The sequence below is a fragment of the Filicampus tigris genome, chromosome 16 (genome assembly GCF_054856515.1).
Source record: "Filicampus tigris isolate MCC_2025a chromosome 16, RoL_Ftig_1.0, whole genome shotgun sequence".
NCBI lineage: Eukaryota > Metazoa > Chordata > Actinopteri > Syngnathiformes > Syngnathidae > Filicampus > Filicampus tigris.
In genome coordinates this window covers 4,449,604-4,468,434 of record NC_141232.1, presented here as the reverse complement: position 1 = coordinate 4,468,434, position 18,831 = coordinate 4,449,604, and the positions used below count along the sequence as shown (strand labels likewise).

Sequence of the window (18,831 nt, the reverse complement as noted above, 5' to 3'; positions counted from 1 at the left end):
AGAAAAGTATGCGATTGCCGTGTGAAATTGCGTGGCTGTGATAAATAGTTAACAGAACGCTTTCCAGCTTCAACAAAATGGCAACACTAGCAAAACTAAGCTAGCATTAGCTTTGTAAACAAGCTAACATTAACAATGGCTGCTACGTTGGTACCTTGACTCATTCATAATAGTGTTACCGTAACACTAAATGGGGAATTTGGGCATTTTGTTTGCTTGGCATGTAAATTATAGGACATTTATGATGAAATATTTCTCACTAAAGCTAATGTATGAGTTTCACTTTTTAAACTGATCCTTTTGAAAATAATTCCGTTTTATCTGCTTTAACTCATTTATTGAGACCTGTATATAAAATCAATTCTAGTAATTCGAATGTCTGAATTTGAATGAGGGACCATCAAGCTTCTGTAGTATGGATTCCAGTCTTTGTCTCCATGCCCAATGTTTTCCTGTCACCCAAAAAGCATTTACAGAGCACCCCTGTTGAATTACAAGAAAAAAAGATTAATTTGCCTTTATTTCCATTTGATTGAATAGTGGAACAAATTTCTGCAGCCACTAGTTTTCGTCCAAAATGATGAGCTGAAATTGTAAATAAAACACGGCACCAAAGCCAATTATTAACTTTCGTGTAAGATTTAAAAAGAGCAAAAAAAAAAAAAAAAAAAAAAAAGATGCTAAGTGGGCGCCTTTCAATCGGTCGCAGACAAAAGCGGGAAGCGGCTGTCACGCTGCGTGGCGGCTCGCTCCTCGCCGGCGCGCGGCAGGCAGATTAAAGGCGGCGATGAGCATGCCGCGATGGAAACCATTTTGCCATGAAAAGTGTGTCTTGTTGAGCCCCTCTGCCACCGACTTGACGTGAAAGCCACTCCGCGGCGTCACAAGAGCCAAGTCAAACAGCGCAGGCATGCGGGCCCAAGGAGGAAAGTGGACTTCCCCATTGGAGCCAAATTAACCGTGGCGGTAATTGTTCAATCATTTCAAGCTCCAGGTCTGCTTTGATGACGCCATGCGGACCCTTTACCGCTGGTGTTGCGTTACGTGGAACTTGAGGATCCTCAGTGAGGCCGAGGCGTGCCCACACTCGTCGGTCAGTGGAAGCTGTCGCTCACAAATCAGAAGTCCAAAAACATACTTGGACTGGATGGCTGAGAGCAGCTTTACTTACCGGTACTTACTTCTACTTCTTTGTGTTACACTGTAATACAGGAATACAGTTTGGGGGTCATTTGCTGTCTTTTTTTTTTTTTTTTTTTTTCTTTCCCACCCCAAGCTCTCAGCTTGCCAGCTATTACTTTAAGTCATCGTGTGTTATTTCTATCATTCAGTTTCTCTCAACTGAAACGAAGTGGTACCATGGCGCTACTTTCCCAGCGGTTCTCAAACTCTCAAGTACTTGGTTGTCCATTATGAGCAACATTAAAATACAGTAGTGTAGTAGGCCTAAGTGTTTAAAGGAAAAAAATGGTAGAATTAATATTGCAGGCCGCTCTAAAATGATCCACAATTTGAACTTAAAAGGCCAAGTCACGTAAAAATAAATGTTCTCACAGTACTTTGATTAAGATCGCGTTTGTTGAATATGAATCAAGCAGCAAAATTCACCCGTTTTTATCCATCTCGTGGGGCGGCCATTTTTCCACTTGATGTTGACTGAAAATGACATCACAGTTTCTCAAATGGTCATGGCTCACCTGTTTTCCGGGTTTGGTCATGTGACATTTGCAAGCTGAGCGCTAGTGGGAGCGCATCGAACATATTGTAAAGAACATTTTTGACTTGACTTCCACTTTAACACTGCACTTAAATAGAGGTAACCAAACAAATCTAATCTTAAAATCGTGATTTGAATAAAAAGTATGGCACATAAGGTAATTAAAATTGCACCTAAATAAATCCTTTGCAAACAAACAGTTCTTAAAGATAGAACGCAACTGAATACTACTGAACTCTACTTAGGCAGTGATTCGTTCTGGTACCACTAGAGGGAGAATTTATACAATATCCTTGATATCCTACTCAAGAAAAAGAAGAAATCAGATTTGCTGAATTTCCAAGTACTAGTGTGCTCTTTGCCAGACAAGTAAAAACTAGACAGCACTAGTAGAACGGCTTACTAGTATTTTTTTTTTTTTCTGTGTCACACACTAGTAGCCTCCTGGACTAGTAGCACCAAAATGCCCACTCGTAGTGTTGCCGCATATGAAAGCTCTACTATGAATCATTCTATTGGTATAGACTGGTGAGTACTGTGGCTCTCCTTTCCCACATGTGAAGGCATTACAATAAGTTTACTATAAAACTGTCTTAAATACTCTAAAAAACGTACTATAAAAATGTCTTTTTTTTTTAATTGAAAAAAAAAAAGTGCTGTAGCACGGGAACACTGTGTGTACAAGTACAGTGCTCCCATTGATATCCGTCTCCCCCCGATGCTTTAATTGCACCTGTATGGTGTCCAATAACTCGCCGAGAGCTGTGTTTATGGTGATCTATCACCTTTCTGCACAAGTCCCGACAGCCCGGGCTCTTGGTCCGGCGCCAGCATCCGATCGGACGGGCAGCAGCCGGGCGGAACGGCGATGAGTGACGGCGAGCAGAAGGGCAGGCTGAGAAGTCGTCTTCGTCACCATCATGATGATGATGATGATGATGACGGTTCCAGGCTGCACGCCCTCGGCCGCCCGCGACCGCGTGATGCTCGTATTGATCTCAGTGATCAGCTTGGCAGGAATGCAGACGCCCCTCAGTGTCTTTTAGCCCCCCGCCCCAAGCCCGCGATGTGCCGCGACCTGCCTCGCCGCGCATCTGTCTCCTCTCCGTCTTCCTGGCCGTGGCTCGGCGGCCTTAGATCATCTCCTCCTCGGCCACGCTTGACTTGCGCTTGCCTAGAAAGGAAAAACAAGTCTCTCGCCTGCCTTTCTAACTGCCACTTTGATGTCTCAAGTGTGATTCGCTGTTGGATGGCGCCTGCTTTCCCTTGATGCCGCTGACATGAAAAGCGGGCGGCGGGCCTCTCGGGTTCGTCCCGCGCCCGCCGATCCACGACTAAAACAGTCGGCCCCGCCGCTCTGCGGGGTACGATGACCCGGGAGGAGGGAGGAAGGAGACATTGAGGCCTCCTCAGGCGTGACATCCACTTTTCCTCCAACTTACACGAGACTTTTAATGGCCGCTGATTGAATTATGCCTTGAAACCATTTCGAAAGAGAAAAGCCGTCCGCCAAGGTTGAGCTGTTAACAAAAGTCCCGCCACGTTAGCCAGTGGCAGTTAGCAACTTGCACTCTCACGAGAATGAAGCAGTAGATGCGATGATTTTATTCATTTTTGTTTACCAAACAGTAAAACAGTTCCCTCTTTCGTCAAAGTACCCAAGTATCAAAAATGTACATTGCCTCGCTGAAAATAGTTTAATTTTAGTTCTAGCCTGAGCCCGCCGTTCAAATGTTTTCTCGAGCGTTCAAATGTTTTCTCGAGCGTTCAAATTGTGTGAGTAAAAGTCTTAATAGTTAAAAAGTGTACACACTGAGCTGAGGTTGAAAAACTCTGTGTGTGGCGGGACTGTGGACTGACTGAATTGACACCTGCGTTTGTCCCGGGCGCGCAGCTAGCTACGGGGATTTAGGGTCTAATAGGAGACCCCCCCCACCCCCTCTGTCCTTTTAAAGCCTATTGATCCACATAATCAGGGACAGAGTTGGGGGAGGACTTGAGGTTGTGACAGACGCTTCTAAAAAAGACGCTGGTGGATAATTGAGGGAGGCCTTAAGACCACAATGGTGACGGCTCACGTCAGGCTTCACGCGTCGGGCCTCGCGCGCCTCTCTGGTGGTTCTAGAGCTCGCCCGGATGACACGCTAACCACGGAGATCTGCTTGTGTTATTAGCAGCCAGACAATGAGTTTTTTTTTCTGTGGGGTTAGACGGCCACCGGTGAGACGGGCAAACTTGGAATTGGCTTGTTTGAGCTTGCGCTCGTTTATTGGGAACCAAACTCCAGAGCTTAACTCGTCGCTGCGAAAGATGTTTAGTAGTCTGTCGACGGCTACGTGTCGTTCGGTAGTGCTAAATGACTGCAAAAGTTATTTCAAGGCACTTCTTTGGGAAATATACAGACTCAAAACATGTGGATATGGGCAGTGGCGTTTTTAAAAAAAAATTTTATTAAGTCAAGTGTCAGACAAAGACAGGAAAGAAGTGAAATTGCAGTAGGTAAGCGTCTATGCACTAAACAAACAAAAAAAGCTTTTTATACTGCTTTGCCTTTTCAACAAATAAATTACAAAATTTGGCAAGCCTTTGCCACTTTTTTCTTAAAACATCGGCCAGCAATGACGTGGATCAACAATCACACGACAATCCTCGGCGTGACGAGCTACGGTCTGACATAATGGACTTTGCCAACATTCCGATTGGCTCTCCCTGCCACTTCAGCCCCATAAAAAAGCGAGAGTTGTGCTAAATGTCGTGCGACGACGGATGGTAATCATCAATTATGATTCGTCAATGGGATGTAATTTGCGGGATGGATAAGATCAACGTCTAATGAGAGCCTAAGTGAAGCCGGCGCTGTTAATGACATGTCACATTTTCATACTCATCAGACTGAGGCTGACTGGCTTCATTTGGCTGCAATTCATTAGACGAATGTTCAATCGCCGCAACACTGTGCAAACGCTGCACATGCTCACTGTGTTTTTGCACACATTTGAATCCTAAAAAGACAATCAGAAGGGCTGTGCAATAGATAGTAAGACAGCTGATAATAATTGAATAATTTATTTTCGAATCGTTGTGCTGTCCAATATTATATCTGTGTAAATACGTAGCCTACATTGCGCTGCAACCAATCAGATCACTTATGTTGCATTTCAAGACGTTTTCTCATTCCACATTTCAATGTTATGTGAAAATTAAAGATCATTAAATAATTGTCATTAAACAGGTACGTAAATGCACTTAAATCAATACAAATGGAATTGACTCGGTAAAATTCCATTAAGTTCAACTGTTTTTTTTAATAAATAACATAAATAAATAGAAATGTCATTATTATGTTAGGAAGCAAGCCAAATTCTCTAATGGCATTGATTCAATAATTTCAAAGGTCATGGAATGTTCACATTGGTCCTGAAATAAAAAAACGCAGTATAATTATGAAATGTTAGGTTTAACAATTTAATTAATTAAAGGAAAATATAATGTATTATTTCACATGTATTGCTTATTTAGTTGATGTGGTTGGAACCAGGTGCAAATGTCTTCTAGTTGACGTTTGTATTTCATTTTAATTGTCTCGATCAGTAAGAACATGTTTTTCGAATCTCACAATTGCTGATGCATTCGAGCAAGATTGGTCGGAAACCGTGGCTATAGTAAGGGACTTAAAACCGGCTAACTTGGCCATCTTGTGTTAAGTTAGCATTGAAAATCAATAGGTTTCTTGGCCCAGTAATCCTTGAAAGTGGAATGAGGGCTTTACGGAAAGCCTAATCCGCCTCTGCCAAGGCGTTAAATCAGTGTTTGAACAGGTGCAGATGAAAGGGCCACAGGTGAGGGCGAAGGAATGACCACCTTGTGACTCATCCCCTGCGCTCTGACTGGTTGCCTCTTTCGCCGACTCGGCGGGCTGATCAAAGCTGCCCGAGCGTCGCCGTTTGACGACGTTGACAGGCCAGTGTTTTCGCTGCTTGCAGACGATGAGATTAATCGGCGCACACCTGCGTTTTAATTCGACGAGGACGGCCATCGGCTCGTCAGCGATCTGTCAACGCCGACCCTACAGCTGGCAGGCTCGCGTAAACAGTGTTAATAATCTGGATAAAATGTGTTGAGGGGCTTTAATCGTGTTTGGTAACACTCGGGGATAATGACATGTCGTCACGCGTGCTGGGTGAGAGGAATCGAACGATAAACATGAAAGATGGTGCCAAACGTTTGCGTGGATTAAAGAAATGTGAAATCGCAGCCAATGTCGCATCACGTAGGTCCTTCCGCACTTTGTAAAGCTAGCCAGCAGAACTTTGTATCGCGGAAGGATTTATGATTGAGGATTTTCAACAGGTTTACGACTTTCCGAGCAAATCGGGGAGGCGAAATAAATCTTAACACACCCCACAACACAGGATAATCACTCAGGATAATCTTTTAGAGACATCGGTTCATTGGACAATTGTTGCCGATCGGAGAAATTCGTCCCGATCATCGGTATGGGTCTACGCCGCTTTTACGTTACAATCGTGCAGTTCACGAATCAGTCGAACACGGTGTTGACCGCAGACACAGGAATCGTAAATATTGAAGGGGTTTAACATTTACGATCGTCGACCGTTTCCTGAGCAGAACGGGAAGAGAGAGAAGAAAAAAAATCTTTCAACCTCACAGCATCTCTCAGGATAATCTTTTAGAGATATCCGATAACCTTTTCCTGACTTATCGACAAGGTGGGAAAAAGCTACACTATGTCCCAATTATCAGTATAAGTTTAACCTCACTTCGTATCGGTACCCGATACCAATACCTGGTGTCAACGTTTTCTTAATGTTTTGGAGACATCTAACAATCGGCCTTTTGCTGCCTTAGATTGTAAATGTTTAAAACTTGTCAAATTCGCCCCAGTTGTCGTTAAGTGCGTGTACCCGGCTTCAGACTCTGAACCCAGTTGTCCTAAAAAGTTGACATTATCCATCTTCAGCGTGACGAGTCGTTCCACATCAACACCAAAGGTGTTCTTGGTAAAGCCTCGTCACTCCCGAGTTGTCGGTTAGCAGGCGCGTGTTTATTCTGGAAGCCGCCGCCTTTTCGCATCCCGTTTGACGACTTTCCAGAGATAAGAACCGCCGAGTATTTTTCGTGTCTGAACACACGGCCTCTCGATTGAGTTTCTGTCCATGGGACTGATTGAAACCTCAGACGGCCAAAAGATGTTGCGACACGTCGGATCAAGAAGAGCGTCTCTTCCCGCCGCGGCCGACTGAACGCGACACTGACGATCTGATGAGAGACAGGGTTAGATGTGAGAGGTCATGTGACTAGGAAGGGGATTGGAGGAGAGAGGGCGGGACCACCTGAACCGCTCTTACCTTTTACCTCACCCTTTCCCTGAGCCCCCAACACAAAAGGACCAGCTAGTGAACCAGGAGCCAGATCGTTTCGCCGCTGGGATGCGTCGCGCGTGAGACTCGCAGCCAAGAACCGGATCCCCTCGGCTATGTTCGGGCCCGGGCAACTGGTCTCCGCTCTCCTGCCTGCGGTTTTCCATTCACCCGCAGCCCCGTTTTTCCCCGCCTTCCCGGCCCGGCAGATCCTCATCCCGGCGGGGCCCTACATCAGCTACGAGTCGCTGAGGAATTACCTGCAGCCCGAGCCATGCAAGGAGGCGCTGATGCTGGCCACGCAGGCCATCGGCATGGGTCCACTGGTGGATGGCGTGGGTGAGTCCGGTACCACGTACAATATGTGCTCCATGGAATCCAGCAGAATGCTCTAGTGCAGTGCTTTTCTACCTGGGGCCCCTAGAAGCTTGGGAGCCAACTAAGTTATACATGCATCCATTATCCAAATCCGCTTATTATGTTATATAATTTCTAAAAAGTGTATACCTACATATGGGACAGGTCTGCATCCCCCCAGCCAAGAAAAAAAAAAAAAAAAAAAAAAAATCAATAAATTACTCAACATTCAGCTTTGCGTTAATTCAAAGCTCTGATATGATTGTGATGTATCACATAAATCTGACATCACTATATGTATAAAGTTAATGCAGTTTATAATGTGAATAAAATTTAATTGTATACAAGGACAATCAACGCATTTATTTATTTAATATTTTTCAAGAATATATTCATATTTATGGGGGAAGAAAAGGCAAACTAATGCGAGAGTAAAAGTTATATTTATAAAAAAAAAAATCTCCCTTGTTATACGTTGACTTTATTATATTACGACTTTATCTTGTAAAAAAAAATAGCTCTTTTCTCATAACATTACGACTTTTTACCAGGACAAAATATAGTTTGAGTCTTGTAAAGATTATAACTTACTTTTAAAATTATGGGGGAAAAACCATGGCTTTCTTTTCTTGGAAAATGAGCTTTGATTCTGATAACTTTTTTCTCTAAAAAAATACAGGAATTTATAATAAAATCAAGATTTTTTTTGAATGCAAAAATATGCAACCCTTTAATTAAATGGACCTGACAAATTAGTTTAATCGGCCAATATTATCTCTTTTAAGATTGATAATTTGTTGATTTTTTTATTTTTTTTTATCACACATTATCACAGACATACAAATAAAAAAAAGTCCGATTTTTGATGAGTTTTCTCTCTGTTGCAAAGATAGACAATACTGTATGTTATTCTTTGTATATGTTTTTTTTTATTACCGTAATTCGTGATCGGAATTAAGAAATCCATATCAGTCGGGCCCCGCTGTTTAATTCCCATGGCATTTCAGGTCACACGTGTTAGTTGCTGAACTGGTGTGAGAATCATGAGGCGGTACTTTGACCACTTCTGGACCCAAAAAGTTTGAGTACCCATCTCTAGTGAATGTCAAATTGCGCTTAATTGTCAATAAGACGTGGGCTTCCAGTGTAAATGTTTACAAACGGCTAACAGCTCGTGACGAGCAATCAATTATCAAGCGGCGCCGAAGCCGACCTAATGATCGCTATGCTAATTAGCCAGTCTAGAGCCATTAGCTCCTTGTCACCCGTTGGCGATTCCGTTCATTTGCCGCTGTGCCATTTATTTATTTGTTTTTCCTCCCCAGGCGAGCAGAGGCCGGTGAAGCAGCGTCGTGCCCGCGCCAACTACAGCAGCTGGCAGCTGGAGCAGCTGGAGAAGGCCTTTGAGAGCACCCACTACCCTGACGTGTTCATGAGGGAGGCCTTGGCCCTCAGACTGGACCTCATTGAAGCCAGAGTGCAGGTCAGGCCTCTATTCACTTCCTAATCCATGTCATGGCGTCACTAAGTTTGAAGGATAAATGATTTATAAAAATATCTATATCGTCGCTGTCCTGTGAAAAACACTGAAAAAAAAAAAAAACGTCATTTTCATGTTAGTGCGATGTCTGTAACGCGGTTTTCACAGGACAGCGACGATGTATTCATTGCGTCATTGTTGAAATCGGTCGGGATATCAGTCGAAACGTTCATGATTGGTGTAGGCTGCAGAGGACAAAAAAATACAAATAATGGCCGACGGAAAACATGGTTTGCATCCAAACAAAAAAAGTATATTATTTGAATTTAAAAAAAAAAAAAAAAAAAAAAAAAGCTTTGTGTTGACATATTGTCAGTGTGAAGCTCACATCAAGATTGATGTGCTAGATTACACACCTGCTAACTCACACTGGCCAAGGCTGAAGCAGCTGCAGCATGATTCATTGAAAGCTATGCCGTCCTTTTTGTTTGTTTAGTGCGTTTGGATTGATAGCTACGGTATCTCTTCACGACCCTCATGGGTTTTTTTTAAGATAAAGAATTTTACAGTGTTTGTTGAATGGATCTGTACAATAGGAGTTTCACATCTCGAATTTAATGACTGAAATATGTTTTTGCCTCCATTTTTCTATGAGTGTATGTTCAACTTGATTGAGATTTATCTTCATATTCTGAATGTGACCCAAGGTTTGGTTCCAAAACCGCCGCGCCAAGATGAGGCGTCAGCTGAAGCTTCAGGGCCAGCGTGCTGGGCCTCACCCCAAAGCAGAATGCGCAGATGTCCCAGATGGAACAATCCGTCGCTTGAAACATCACGTGGACGCTTCCGACGGCGAGCAGTGGTCGCGAGCTCGGGAAGTTGACGACGACAACTACCCGTGGACAAAAGCCGCCGGCGCGGCCGCAGCGGGTCAGGGCTCGGAGCAGCTGCGTTGCAGCAGCATCGCCAAGCTGAGGGCCAAAGCCAGGGAGCACCAGGCCGAGATCAACGGCGCCGTCGACGCGGCGGCGGGCCTTGCGGCGTCCCAAACGCGGGAAGTGGACGCCGTGCACGGTGATTGATCGCTTTCCTGCTTCCTGTTTTTACATATCACCGTTACTGAGATAAGCGCCGCGCTGTCAAAGTGCAAAAAAAAAAAAAAGTCTGTTGGAGGAACTTTTTGTCATAATTTGGACATTTCCACTTCCTTCGATAGGCCCGCACACAAGAGCTGCATCCCAAATTCTGTCTTTAGGAAGATAATGCTCATGTTTTTGCCGTGCTGGTTACAATCTCCTCCGTGTAAAGATTCCTTTCAGGACAGTGCATGAAGGACTCTGGGGATTACTTCGAAGGGGAAATCTTGTAGTTTGGGTTTGAAATATTGCCATTTCTGGAACTTTTCTGAGACACCTCATGTGTGGTTTAAATTAATAATACCTTTGAGGAATTCCTGTTTCGTACGTTCAAATGAAGTTGACAGTGTACCTTATCATGAACTCGTGTAGTAAAACACTGCACCCTACTGGACAACCTCATTGGTAGACAAGACAATACAGGTGAAAAACAAGTACAGTTGTAGCTGAGCGTGCCTTTTTTGGCCGTTCAAACCCCCCATAGCTTTGAGTCTTCTTGTTTGTGGACGTTTTCAGCAAGTTGTTTTTTTTTTTTTTTTGTTTTTTTAAATAAATTAATAAGCATCTTAGTTTACATGTGACAGGATTCAGGGCAGTTTGGGGACCTCCCGAAGGCTCAAGTTCACCTCGCACTAATTATCTGCTTCCCCTCATGTTACACAGCAGCCTGGTACATGGGTTAAATTTGATGTTTCCAAAACCGGGTAGTGAAACAAACATGAATTATTTCAAAATGTTAGTTAGTACAGCCATTTTACAAGGTCACAAGGCGTGATGGATTTTTAAATAAACCTCATCATGTTTGCACACGGTATCATCATCATTTTTATCCTAAGTGCACAAGATAATTGTCTTTTTTTTTATGCTTGAATCCTAATCTGCAGTGTAATCTTGAGCATATGCGATAAGAACATTTGCACACATGATTAAGAACTTGTGTGCACAAGATAAAGAAAAAGAGTGGCTATCTTGTGCATACGGGATAGTAACACACCAATTAGCATCGCTTGCTGTTATGCCTCTATCAAATAAAAGACTATAAAATACATAAACTTTTCCATCAAACTACATTCATCTATTGTTCTTGACTGTATTGTTAAATCTGTCACCATGCTGATTTAAATGACGAATATGACAACGTTTAAGAGTCTAGCTATAAACCACATATGTATGTATGTGTGTGCGTGTGTATATATATAGATATATATATGTATGTATGTATGTATGTATATGTATATATGCATGTATGTGCTAATAATTTTTATTTTAATGTATCCATTGTTGTTTTTTTTTTTTTAGCAATTCCACAGGTGAGTTTTTAAACGACTTCGCGCGGTTTACTTGTGACGAATCAGCGGTTGCGCACCATTTGTGCAGAAACCCACGCCCCTGCTCAATTAAATTTTTTATATACTCTATATGCTTTTAAATTAGCCAATATTAGTTGTCTATTTATACTTCTATATCAGCGGGTGAGTTTTGAACAGATATGCGAGGACTTTTTTTTTTTCTTCACTACATTCGTTTGCGCTGTCAACTTCGGCGGTTGCGCATCATTTAGTGCAGAAACCCAAGCCAATTGCGCACTCACCAACAAACAGGACGCAGCTGCGCCTCCCTTCCACCCCACTCGGACTCCCTTTCCACCTCATATTTTAACGCCTTCCTCCTACTTGCCTCACTAGTTCCAAACATTAGCGAGCGTTTTAGGAGCATGTCTGCCATCCATGCTCTGGAGCAGTGGTGCCGGTCTCGGTGCGACGGCTACCGGGACGTGAACATCACCAACATGACCACATCGTTCCGGAGCGGACTGGCCTTCTGCGCGCTCATCCATAAACACAGACCCGACCTCATGTAAGTACTGGACAATTATTACCAGACCTGCCCCCTACCTTGTCCTTGAGACACTAAACAAAATTACAGTATTTCATTACTACAATACGTCGACGTAACCTGCTGCAGAAGTGTTAATTCTACAAGAGAGGACTGGGGTTGATTGACACAACATGCATTCTAAGTGTTGACCTAAAAGTAACAGAAACAAGCTAGTAGGCCCATACGTACTAAGCTTTCAATGAAGAAATTACATCTGGTCTGGGGGAAAAAAAAATACCCCATACCCACTCGGGCTAACAAATAACACTTAGGTGGCAGCCACGGATGTCTGAACACAAACGGTGCAGCAACACACGTAGAAAGACCATCCTGCTGCATTGTGGGTGTTTGATTTGTGTTTTAATGGTGTCTGCCAATCTGCACAGCGCACACTCTGGGAGGGCAGGTTAAAAATGTCAGGTTGGCAAAGTGGTATTAGTTTTGTTGTATTGGAGCATTCCATGAGGACCATCCTAGTGTAGCTCTAGTTATGTACCTTCTGCCATCTGGTGGAAGAGCATTTAATTGACTGATGAACAAAGATCCAATACTTAACCCGAACCCTCCAAAAATAAAAAATGAAATACAATTCTACTGCAGGTTAACTGTTCATTTCTTTTGAGGCCACATAGTGATTACTGGGGCCCCATGCAGGTGCTTAGTTGCTTCTCACGATTAAAAGTAGTAGTAAAAGGTTGCGTTGTGATGATTATTCTTTTCTGTGTATTTGTTTTGTGTGTGCACAGAGATTACGACTCTCTCCGCATGGAAGACGTGTTTGACAACAACAAGCTGGTGAGACGTCATATCATTTGACCCTTTAAAACTTGACGTAGGATGTCACGCCTCCAGCAATGTGCACCGGCTAGATAAGGCCACCCTAAGATATATGCACACAAAACTCACCCAATAGGGCTCCCAGCCTCCCAGTTTTATTGATCAACACGAAATTGGTTGGATAACCCTGCAGAATAAAGTCTCAAGGGCCCATGCTCAAAATTGAACACAAAGTCAGCCATTTTGTTTTGAAGCAGCCATTTTGAGGCAAATTCCAGGGTTTGTCGTGGAATTCCAATTTGAACTTTTGCTGTAGTATTTTGGGGTGAGAAGCAACGCCACTTTTACTGTGTTCAATTGAGCTACATTCTGTTGCTACTTTTCGTATTTGTTGTATTGTTGGTGTGTCAGAAGCTTTTCATGTGACTCTGTTCCAGTTTTTGCTCAAGCCACTTCAGCACACTTCTTTTGGCTGTAGCACATGGTCTTCCTTGCTCTGCTTTGGTCCACTTGACCTCGCTTGACCTTAACTTTTAACGTCCCACTGCCGGGACTTTTCTGTCATATGAATCATTTTTCCTCCCGGGCGAGGACGCCTCACCAGCATGTCTTGTCAATGAATGACGACCTCGAGGAAGTCGACTTCCTGCCACCGAGCTGCAGCTCCGAGACCATTTACACGACTCCCATCGAGGCTCCTGGTAAAGGAAACATGAGTTTGGTAACGGACACCTTTGTATATTTCATGACGTGTCACCTTTCCTGCTCTGCTGCTAGATAAGAAACCATTTGGACAAAAGCCCCACTTGTCACATACAGACCTCACATTTAAAAATCATGTCCAAGTGGTTGCCTGTTGTATCCCTCAGGAAGTGAGCCGTCGAGGTCTATTTAAAGCCGATTGTATTGTCGGCTCTTGAATGTCAGTGTTTTCTTTCTGAAGGCTTTTCAGGTGGCCGAGGAGGTGCTGGGGATCCCGGCTCTGTTGGACGCAGAGGACATGGTGGCCTTGAGGATCCCCGACAGACTCAGCATTCTCACCTACGTCTCGCAGTACTACAACTACTTCAAAGCACCACCACACAGTGAGAATGTGTAGAATATATATTTTTTAAATTACAATATTTGTTAATTATTTAGTATTATCTAATATTATTGGTCAACATATGTTTTTTAATCATAGATAGTTAACCTATCTACTTGATTTTTTTTTTGCGTTGAATCTGCCCTCGTTTTTTCTCGAGCACATCAGGGTTAGATAATAATCATAATACATTTTTAATCATTTTAATACATTTTTAAAATACATTTTCATAATATAATAACTCATAATACTGTATGTGATATAGTAATATATTGAATAATATTTATGAATTAAACATTAGGTTCAGCAACAGGTGGAATTTGTTCCTGAAATGTCATAGCTATAAATTACAACACATGGTAAAATTTTGTAGGTCAAACTTAACATCCAAAAATGAAAATATCTCTTATGTGCCTGAAAAAAACAGCAAAGACATTTTTTAAATCGGCATCAAAAATAAATTTAGGTAAACATGAAGCCTTCTCTGATTAAAATCTTTATACCACTGTGTTTGAACATTATTGTAAAATATTTTTTAAAGCAATCACAATTATTTTAATATTTTTTTACAGATAAAATTATTATTAATTAAAATATCCACTCCATATTGTTTAAAACGTTTTCTTTCGCTTCGGCAGGAGTGAAGCGTCCGGCGGAGGGCTCCAAGGAGGCCCCGTCAGAAAAGAAAAATCTCCCGGTGGTTGCCAAAGCCTCGCCAACCAAGGCCCCCGTCAAGAATCAGGCTCCTCCCCCTGTCGCCGGCCGCGCATCTCCCAAGCTGGCGAAAGCTGCTCCTCAGGTGGGGTAACTTTGCGAACACCTGTGCGTCTCCGCCAGTGAGATCCGCTTGTGACTGTGATGCTTGTTTTCCAGAAGCCAAACACCAACAAAAGTGGAACGCTCAGCAGCAAATGTGCGGCTTGCAAGAGTCACGTTCATCTGGTCCAGCGACACTTTGTGGACGGCAAACTCTTTCACAGGACCTGTTTCATGTAAGAAACTTTTAAAACTACCGGTAAGTACCACCTAAAAAAATTAATAAAAAAATCTCCATTTAAGGCCATACTGATCCTATTCCAGATGCTGCGAGTGTTCGGGCACGCTCCACGCGGGAGGCTACAAACCCGGGAAGACCCCCGACACTTTTGTTTGCCGCGTACACCCCGAGAAGACTTCCAAACCTCCCGCCCAGGTTTTGCTCAAGGAAGCGTCCGGCTTGTTAGAAAGCATCACCCGCATCCAGCCCGCGCCTTCCCCCGAGCCCGTCCGTCCCGTCCCCCCGACTCAGTGCTGGACCACCTCGGCGCAGAAGACTCAAGCGGCCCGGCGGAACTTTTTCCAAGCGGCGCCGCTACCGGCGATCCCGCAATGGCCGCACATCGAGGCGGGCAGAGCGGGAAAGAAACCGGCTGAGCTGAACTGCAACAATAACAACAAACGTCGGTTCACCGTTCGCTCGGCAGAGAGACGGTAAGTGTTGATTTTTTATTTTCACCCTCACTGCCTCGTTTCTAACTGTTTAAAAACATATTAAGACTGCGAATTGTGAATTTCACTCTGCAGCTTTGGACGAGAGTCCAGTCCGGCTGACAACGCCACGGCGCCAGAAGTGGAATGCAGCAAAAGTCCGGCGAGCAATTTTCCCTCCGAGGCGATCAAACGTAGCAACACAAGGCCGACGACTGCCGCAGGTGAGCAAATGCGTCAACTATTTATTTTAGTCACGCTGATGTAAAATAATTTATAATTGAATAATATAGAATTGTAAATCTTTAAAATGCAGAAATTGTAATGATGTATTACTCAAAGATATTACAGTAGTACTACATGTATAACCGTTGTTCTAAAATGCGGTACATTTTATAATCCATCCATATTCATCATTTAATATTTTTATATTCCATATTTTAAATGATATTTTTGGAATAATATTTTCAAATGCCTCCCCTCAACCAATGTCTCGTTTTTCCGACAGATCCTCCCAAGCCGAAACTTGTGGAAACCAAAGCAGAGCCGCCAAGGTAAAGCCTATCAGTATCACTAAGTGGCTTATTAGAGCCGTCACTCTTGATCTTGTCTAATCTCACTCGCATCTCTAAACTACGCTACCCCCCCCCCCAGCCCCCACCCCCCAACATCTTATCGTCCTCTTAACATCATCAAGTCTTCTCATTCCGATCCTCCACTTTTGACTCCGGTGTGACTTTCATCTCCACCGTTGCTTCTCAGCACTTTCAAAAACGAGAAGACGACGCCTCTCTTTTGCCCTAGCCGTGTTTCTTTCTATTGCACAGAAAAGCTGCAGAATCTGTCGGAAAAGAGCATCAATGCGACTTGACGTCCACGGCTTTCTCCGGCGTTCCCACCTGCGCCTCTGAGAGTCCTCCCTCGACTCCAGTGGCCGCACCGCCTCCTCATCCTCTCACTTTTTCACCCGCTGGCTACGTGCGTCTTTGTGAGTTGCTTCAATGGCTGAAACGATTAATCGAATAAAAACAGAAGAAAAAGAAATAAACCTATGATCAGCACATTCACACAATTACTCAACAGCACTGTGCACACACTAGCTAACGCAACAGTGGGCCTTCGTGGCGTGCGACAAGGAAGATGGACTGATAAAAATAAAAATTTTTTTTAAAGTCAATACAGTTGTTGGATGCATGTACAAAATGACACTGTGGCTGAGAATTGTTTCCGGTAATAAAAACAAAACGAAAAGATGACGCATTCAAATTTTCTCCAACACATTCCAGGCCTTTATCCGTTTGTGTTGAAAATCCCAGTGAAAATTGAAGTGAGTGCAGACCAATAAGACGTAAAGCTGGCTGTCCTTATTCCAGCCGATCCTCCGAGGAGGCGCCCGCCTGTCAAATCCCCCGCAAGATGGCCAGCTGCGGAGTCCATTAGCTCGCCGACCTCCAAGGGAGACGTCCCATCAGGTACGCCCTCACCTGAACACACACATGCTTTCACTGCCATCTTTGTTGATCAAATATGGCTTTCTACAGACAACGCATCGGGTAGCGTCAGATGTGACAAAAGCGCCCATCTAATCCCATTTCATCTACCTCTTAGGCGCTAAAAAGGGAAAGTATTTGTCGCCCACCAACGCCTCCAAAGCTGAAATGAGGTCACACTCCGTAAGTTCCCTCCATTAAGTCTCTTAAGAGATTAATTAACAGCGAGCGAAAAATGGACAGTTTTCATTTAGCTTATCAAGTCAGGCTTTTTTTTTTTTTTTTTTTTTTTTTTAAACTATGAAAAAGGCTTGAATGGGCTTTGTTTTATATCAGGGCGCGTCTTATCGCATCCCGGCGGAGCGGATTGAGAGTGAGCTGGACGACATCGGGACCAACCTGGCGCTGCTGGAGAGCGAAGGTGTGGAGCTGGAGAGGAAGCTTCGCCGCTGTGAGGAAGGTACGGCCCTCGTCTTCCGCCCTCTCGCTCCTCAAAAAGGAGGCGCGCATCACGGATAACAATAATAATTCGATTTTGGCGTTTGAAAGGAAATATGAGAGGCGATTTTGTTACTTACTCACTCACCATAGAGGACTCTCCCACAGTTTGGTATTGAGAACTGTCCCGTAATGTTTGGCAATGTTTACACTGTGCAATATCGCGGCAACACAGTCCAATGCTTGCATCCTTTCACATTCTATATATATTTTTTCTTTTTGGACTAACTAGACTATCATTACTCCACAACCTCCACATAAAACTTAACGGTCCCCCCCCAAAAAAAATAAAAAAATAAATCAATCGGCGTAATCATGTTCATGCACGCACGAAGCCGGAATGGGTCTGTGCGGGGGGTGGGGTTTACTCGGCAGCCAAATGAGGTGAGCGGTGCGGACAGTCTTCGGGGATGCTTCCTGATCCTGTCGCCGGTCGGCGGCCTGATTGCTTTGCTCAAGGTCAACAATGTCTACATGATGTGAAAAACAATGAATGAATAAAACCTGGACATTGTGGTGCAGTTTAGTAGCACCCCCTTGTACAGTTGGGGGAAAAAAAGATTCGCAGATTGATACGAAATTGGGCGGACGCTAGTACGTCGGTCAAAATCTAACGATGCTGAAAAGCGAATCGCCATATTCTTGGCGGCAGATATTCAAGCCTGCAATCGTGCAAAGAATTGTAGACACTTATATGGCAAAGTTGTTTGGCTTATGGCTTTCCAGAGGGCGAGGGCGACCTCCTGATGGACCCTCTGATGGTCGACTGGTTCAAGCTCATCCGAAAGAAACAAATGCTCATCAGGAAGGAGTCTGAACTTGTCTACACGTGAGTAGCCGTCGCTTGGTCATCTTTTTCAAAATGTTGTTCTTGCTTTGCGTTGCGAGCCCAAATTGAAGGCGGGAAGCGGCGCGCTGTTGATAATCGTCTGCCGCGCGTTCCGACGGAGGTGTTTTGTGACGTTTCAGAGCCAGGACTCAGGAGCTGGAGCGGCAGCAGCCGCTTGTGGAGCAGGAACTCCGCAGGCTGCTGGAGAAGCCGGGTAAGAATTGACGTGGCGCTCCCAACGCTTTTGCGCTTTTGGAGCTGACTTTCCCGTCGGGCGCGATAGATGGCGTCAAGTCGGCCGGGGAGCGCGAGCGCGAGCGGATGCTGATGCGCAATCTGATGGAGATCGTGGACGGCAGGAACGCCATCGTGGAGGTCCTGGATGACGATCGCCTCAGGTGGGGAGGAGGGGAGGGTTAGTGTTGTATTATAAAGTAACAACAACAAAAAAAATTTAACTGTGTTTTGTACATCTGCAAAATATTTGTGTACACTTGAAGAATTTCAGGTTTTTTTGCAGTCGACACAAAGTTTCCATCGAGTCATCGATTGTCATTTGGTTTTTTTTGTTGTTTTTTTTTTCCAAAGGAAAAATGGGAAAAATAGCACCCTCTGGTGGATTACTGCCTTAAAGCAATTTTTTGCTCATTTTCAGGGAAATGGCGGAGGACGAGCAGCTGAACGCAATGATGAAAAATTTGGGTAGGTGCAGAATCTTTGATACAATCCTTGAATTG

The 18,831-nt window shown here is 43.9% G+C and overlaps 2 protein-coding genes across 9 annotated transcripts in view; both read left to right on the top strand.

Moving 5' to 3' along the window:
• The first annotated feature begins 48 nt into the window (after positions 1-48).
• On the top strand, positions 49-10,878 carry LOC147134226 (visual system homeobox 2). Its single transcript, XM_086055698.1, has 3 exons — positions 49-7,437; positions 8,781-8,938; positions 9,643-10,878. Exons 1-3 carry the CDS (start codon positions 7,215-7,217, stop codon positions 10,015-10,017), a joined length of 756 nt encoding a protein of 251 aa, XP_085911824.1. The 5' UTR covers positions 49-7,214; the 3' UTR covers positions 10,018-10,878.
• Positions 10,879-11,665: 787 nt separating this feature from the next.
• Positions 11,666-18,831, top strand: part of micall2a (mical-like 2a) — a 75,437-nt gene continuing 68,271 nt past the window's right edge. For 7 of the 8 annotated variants that reach the window (XR_015090204.1, XM_086056437.1, XM_086056433.1 and 4 more), the window contains exons 1-16: positions 11,666-11,928; positions 12,696-12,744; positions 13,670-13,811; positions 14,449-14,609; positions 14,684-14,802; positions 14,891-15,280; positions 15,374-15,501; positions 15,786-15,831; positions 16,105-16,265; positions 16,651-16,749; positions 16,886-16,950; positions 17,104-17,227; positions 17,992-18,094; positions 18,235-18,308; positions 18,378-18,492; positions 18,750-18,796. Coding sequence is in view for 7 of the 8 variants with exons in the window: in XM_086056437.1 (XP_085912563.1) it covers positions 11,786-11,928; positions 12,696-12,744; positions 13,670-13,811; positions 14,449-14,609; positions 14,684-14,802; positions 14,891-15,280; positions 15,374-15,501; positions 15,786-15,831; positions 16,105-16,265; positions 16,651-16,749; positions 16,886-16,950; positions 17,104-17,227; positions 17,992-18,094; positions 18,235-18,308; positions 18,378-18,492; positions 18,750-18,796 (1,966 nt within the window). In the remaining variant the exon portion in view is untranslated. Of the gene's footprint in view, positions 11,929-12,695; positions 12,745-13,330; positions 13,428-13,669; positions 13,812-14,448; positions 14,610-14,683; positions 14,803-14,890; positions 15,281-15,373; positions 15,502-15,785; positions 15,832-16,104; positions 16,266-16,650; positions 16,750-16,885; positions 16,951-17,103; positions 17,228-17,991; positions 18,095-18,234; positions 18,309-18,377; positions 18,493-18,749; positions 18,797-18,831 lie in introns of all 8 variants that reach the window. The other variant, XM_086056440.1, reaches the window with a different exon arrangement.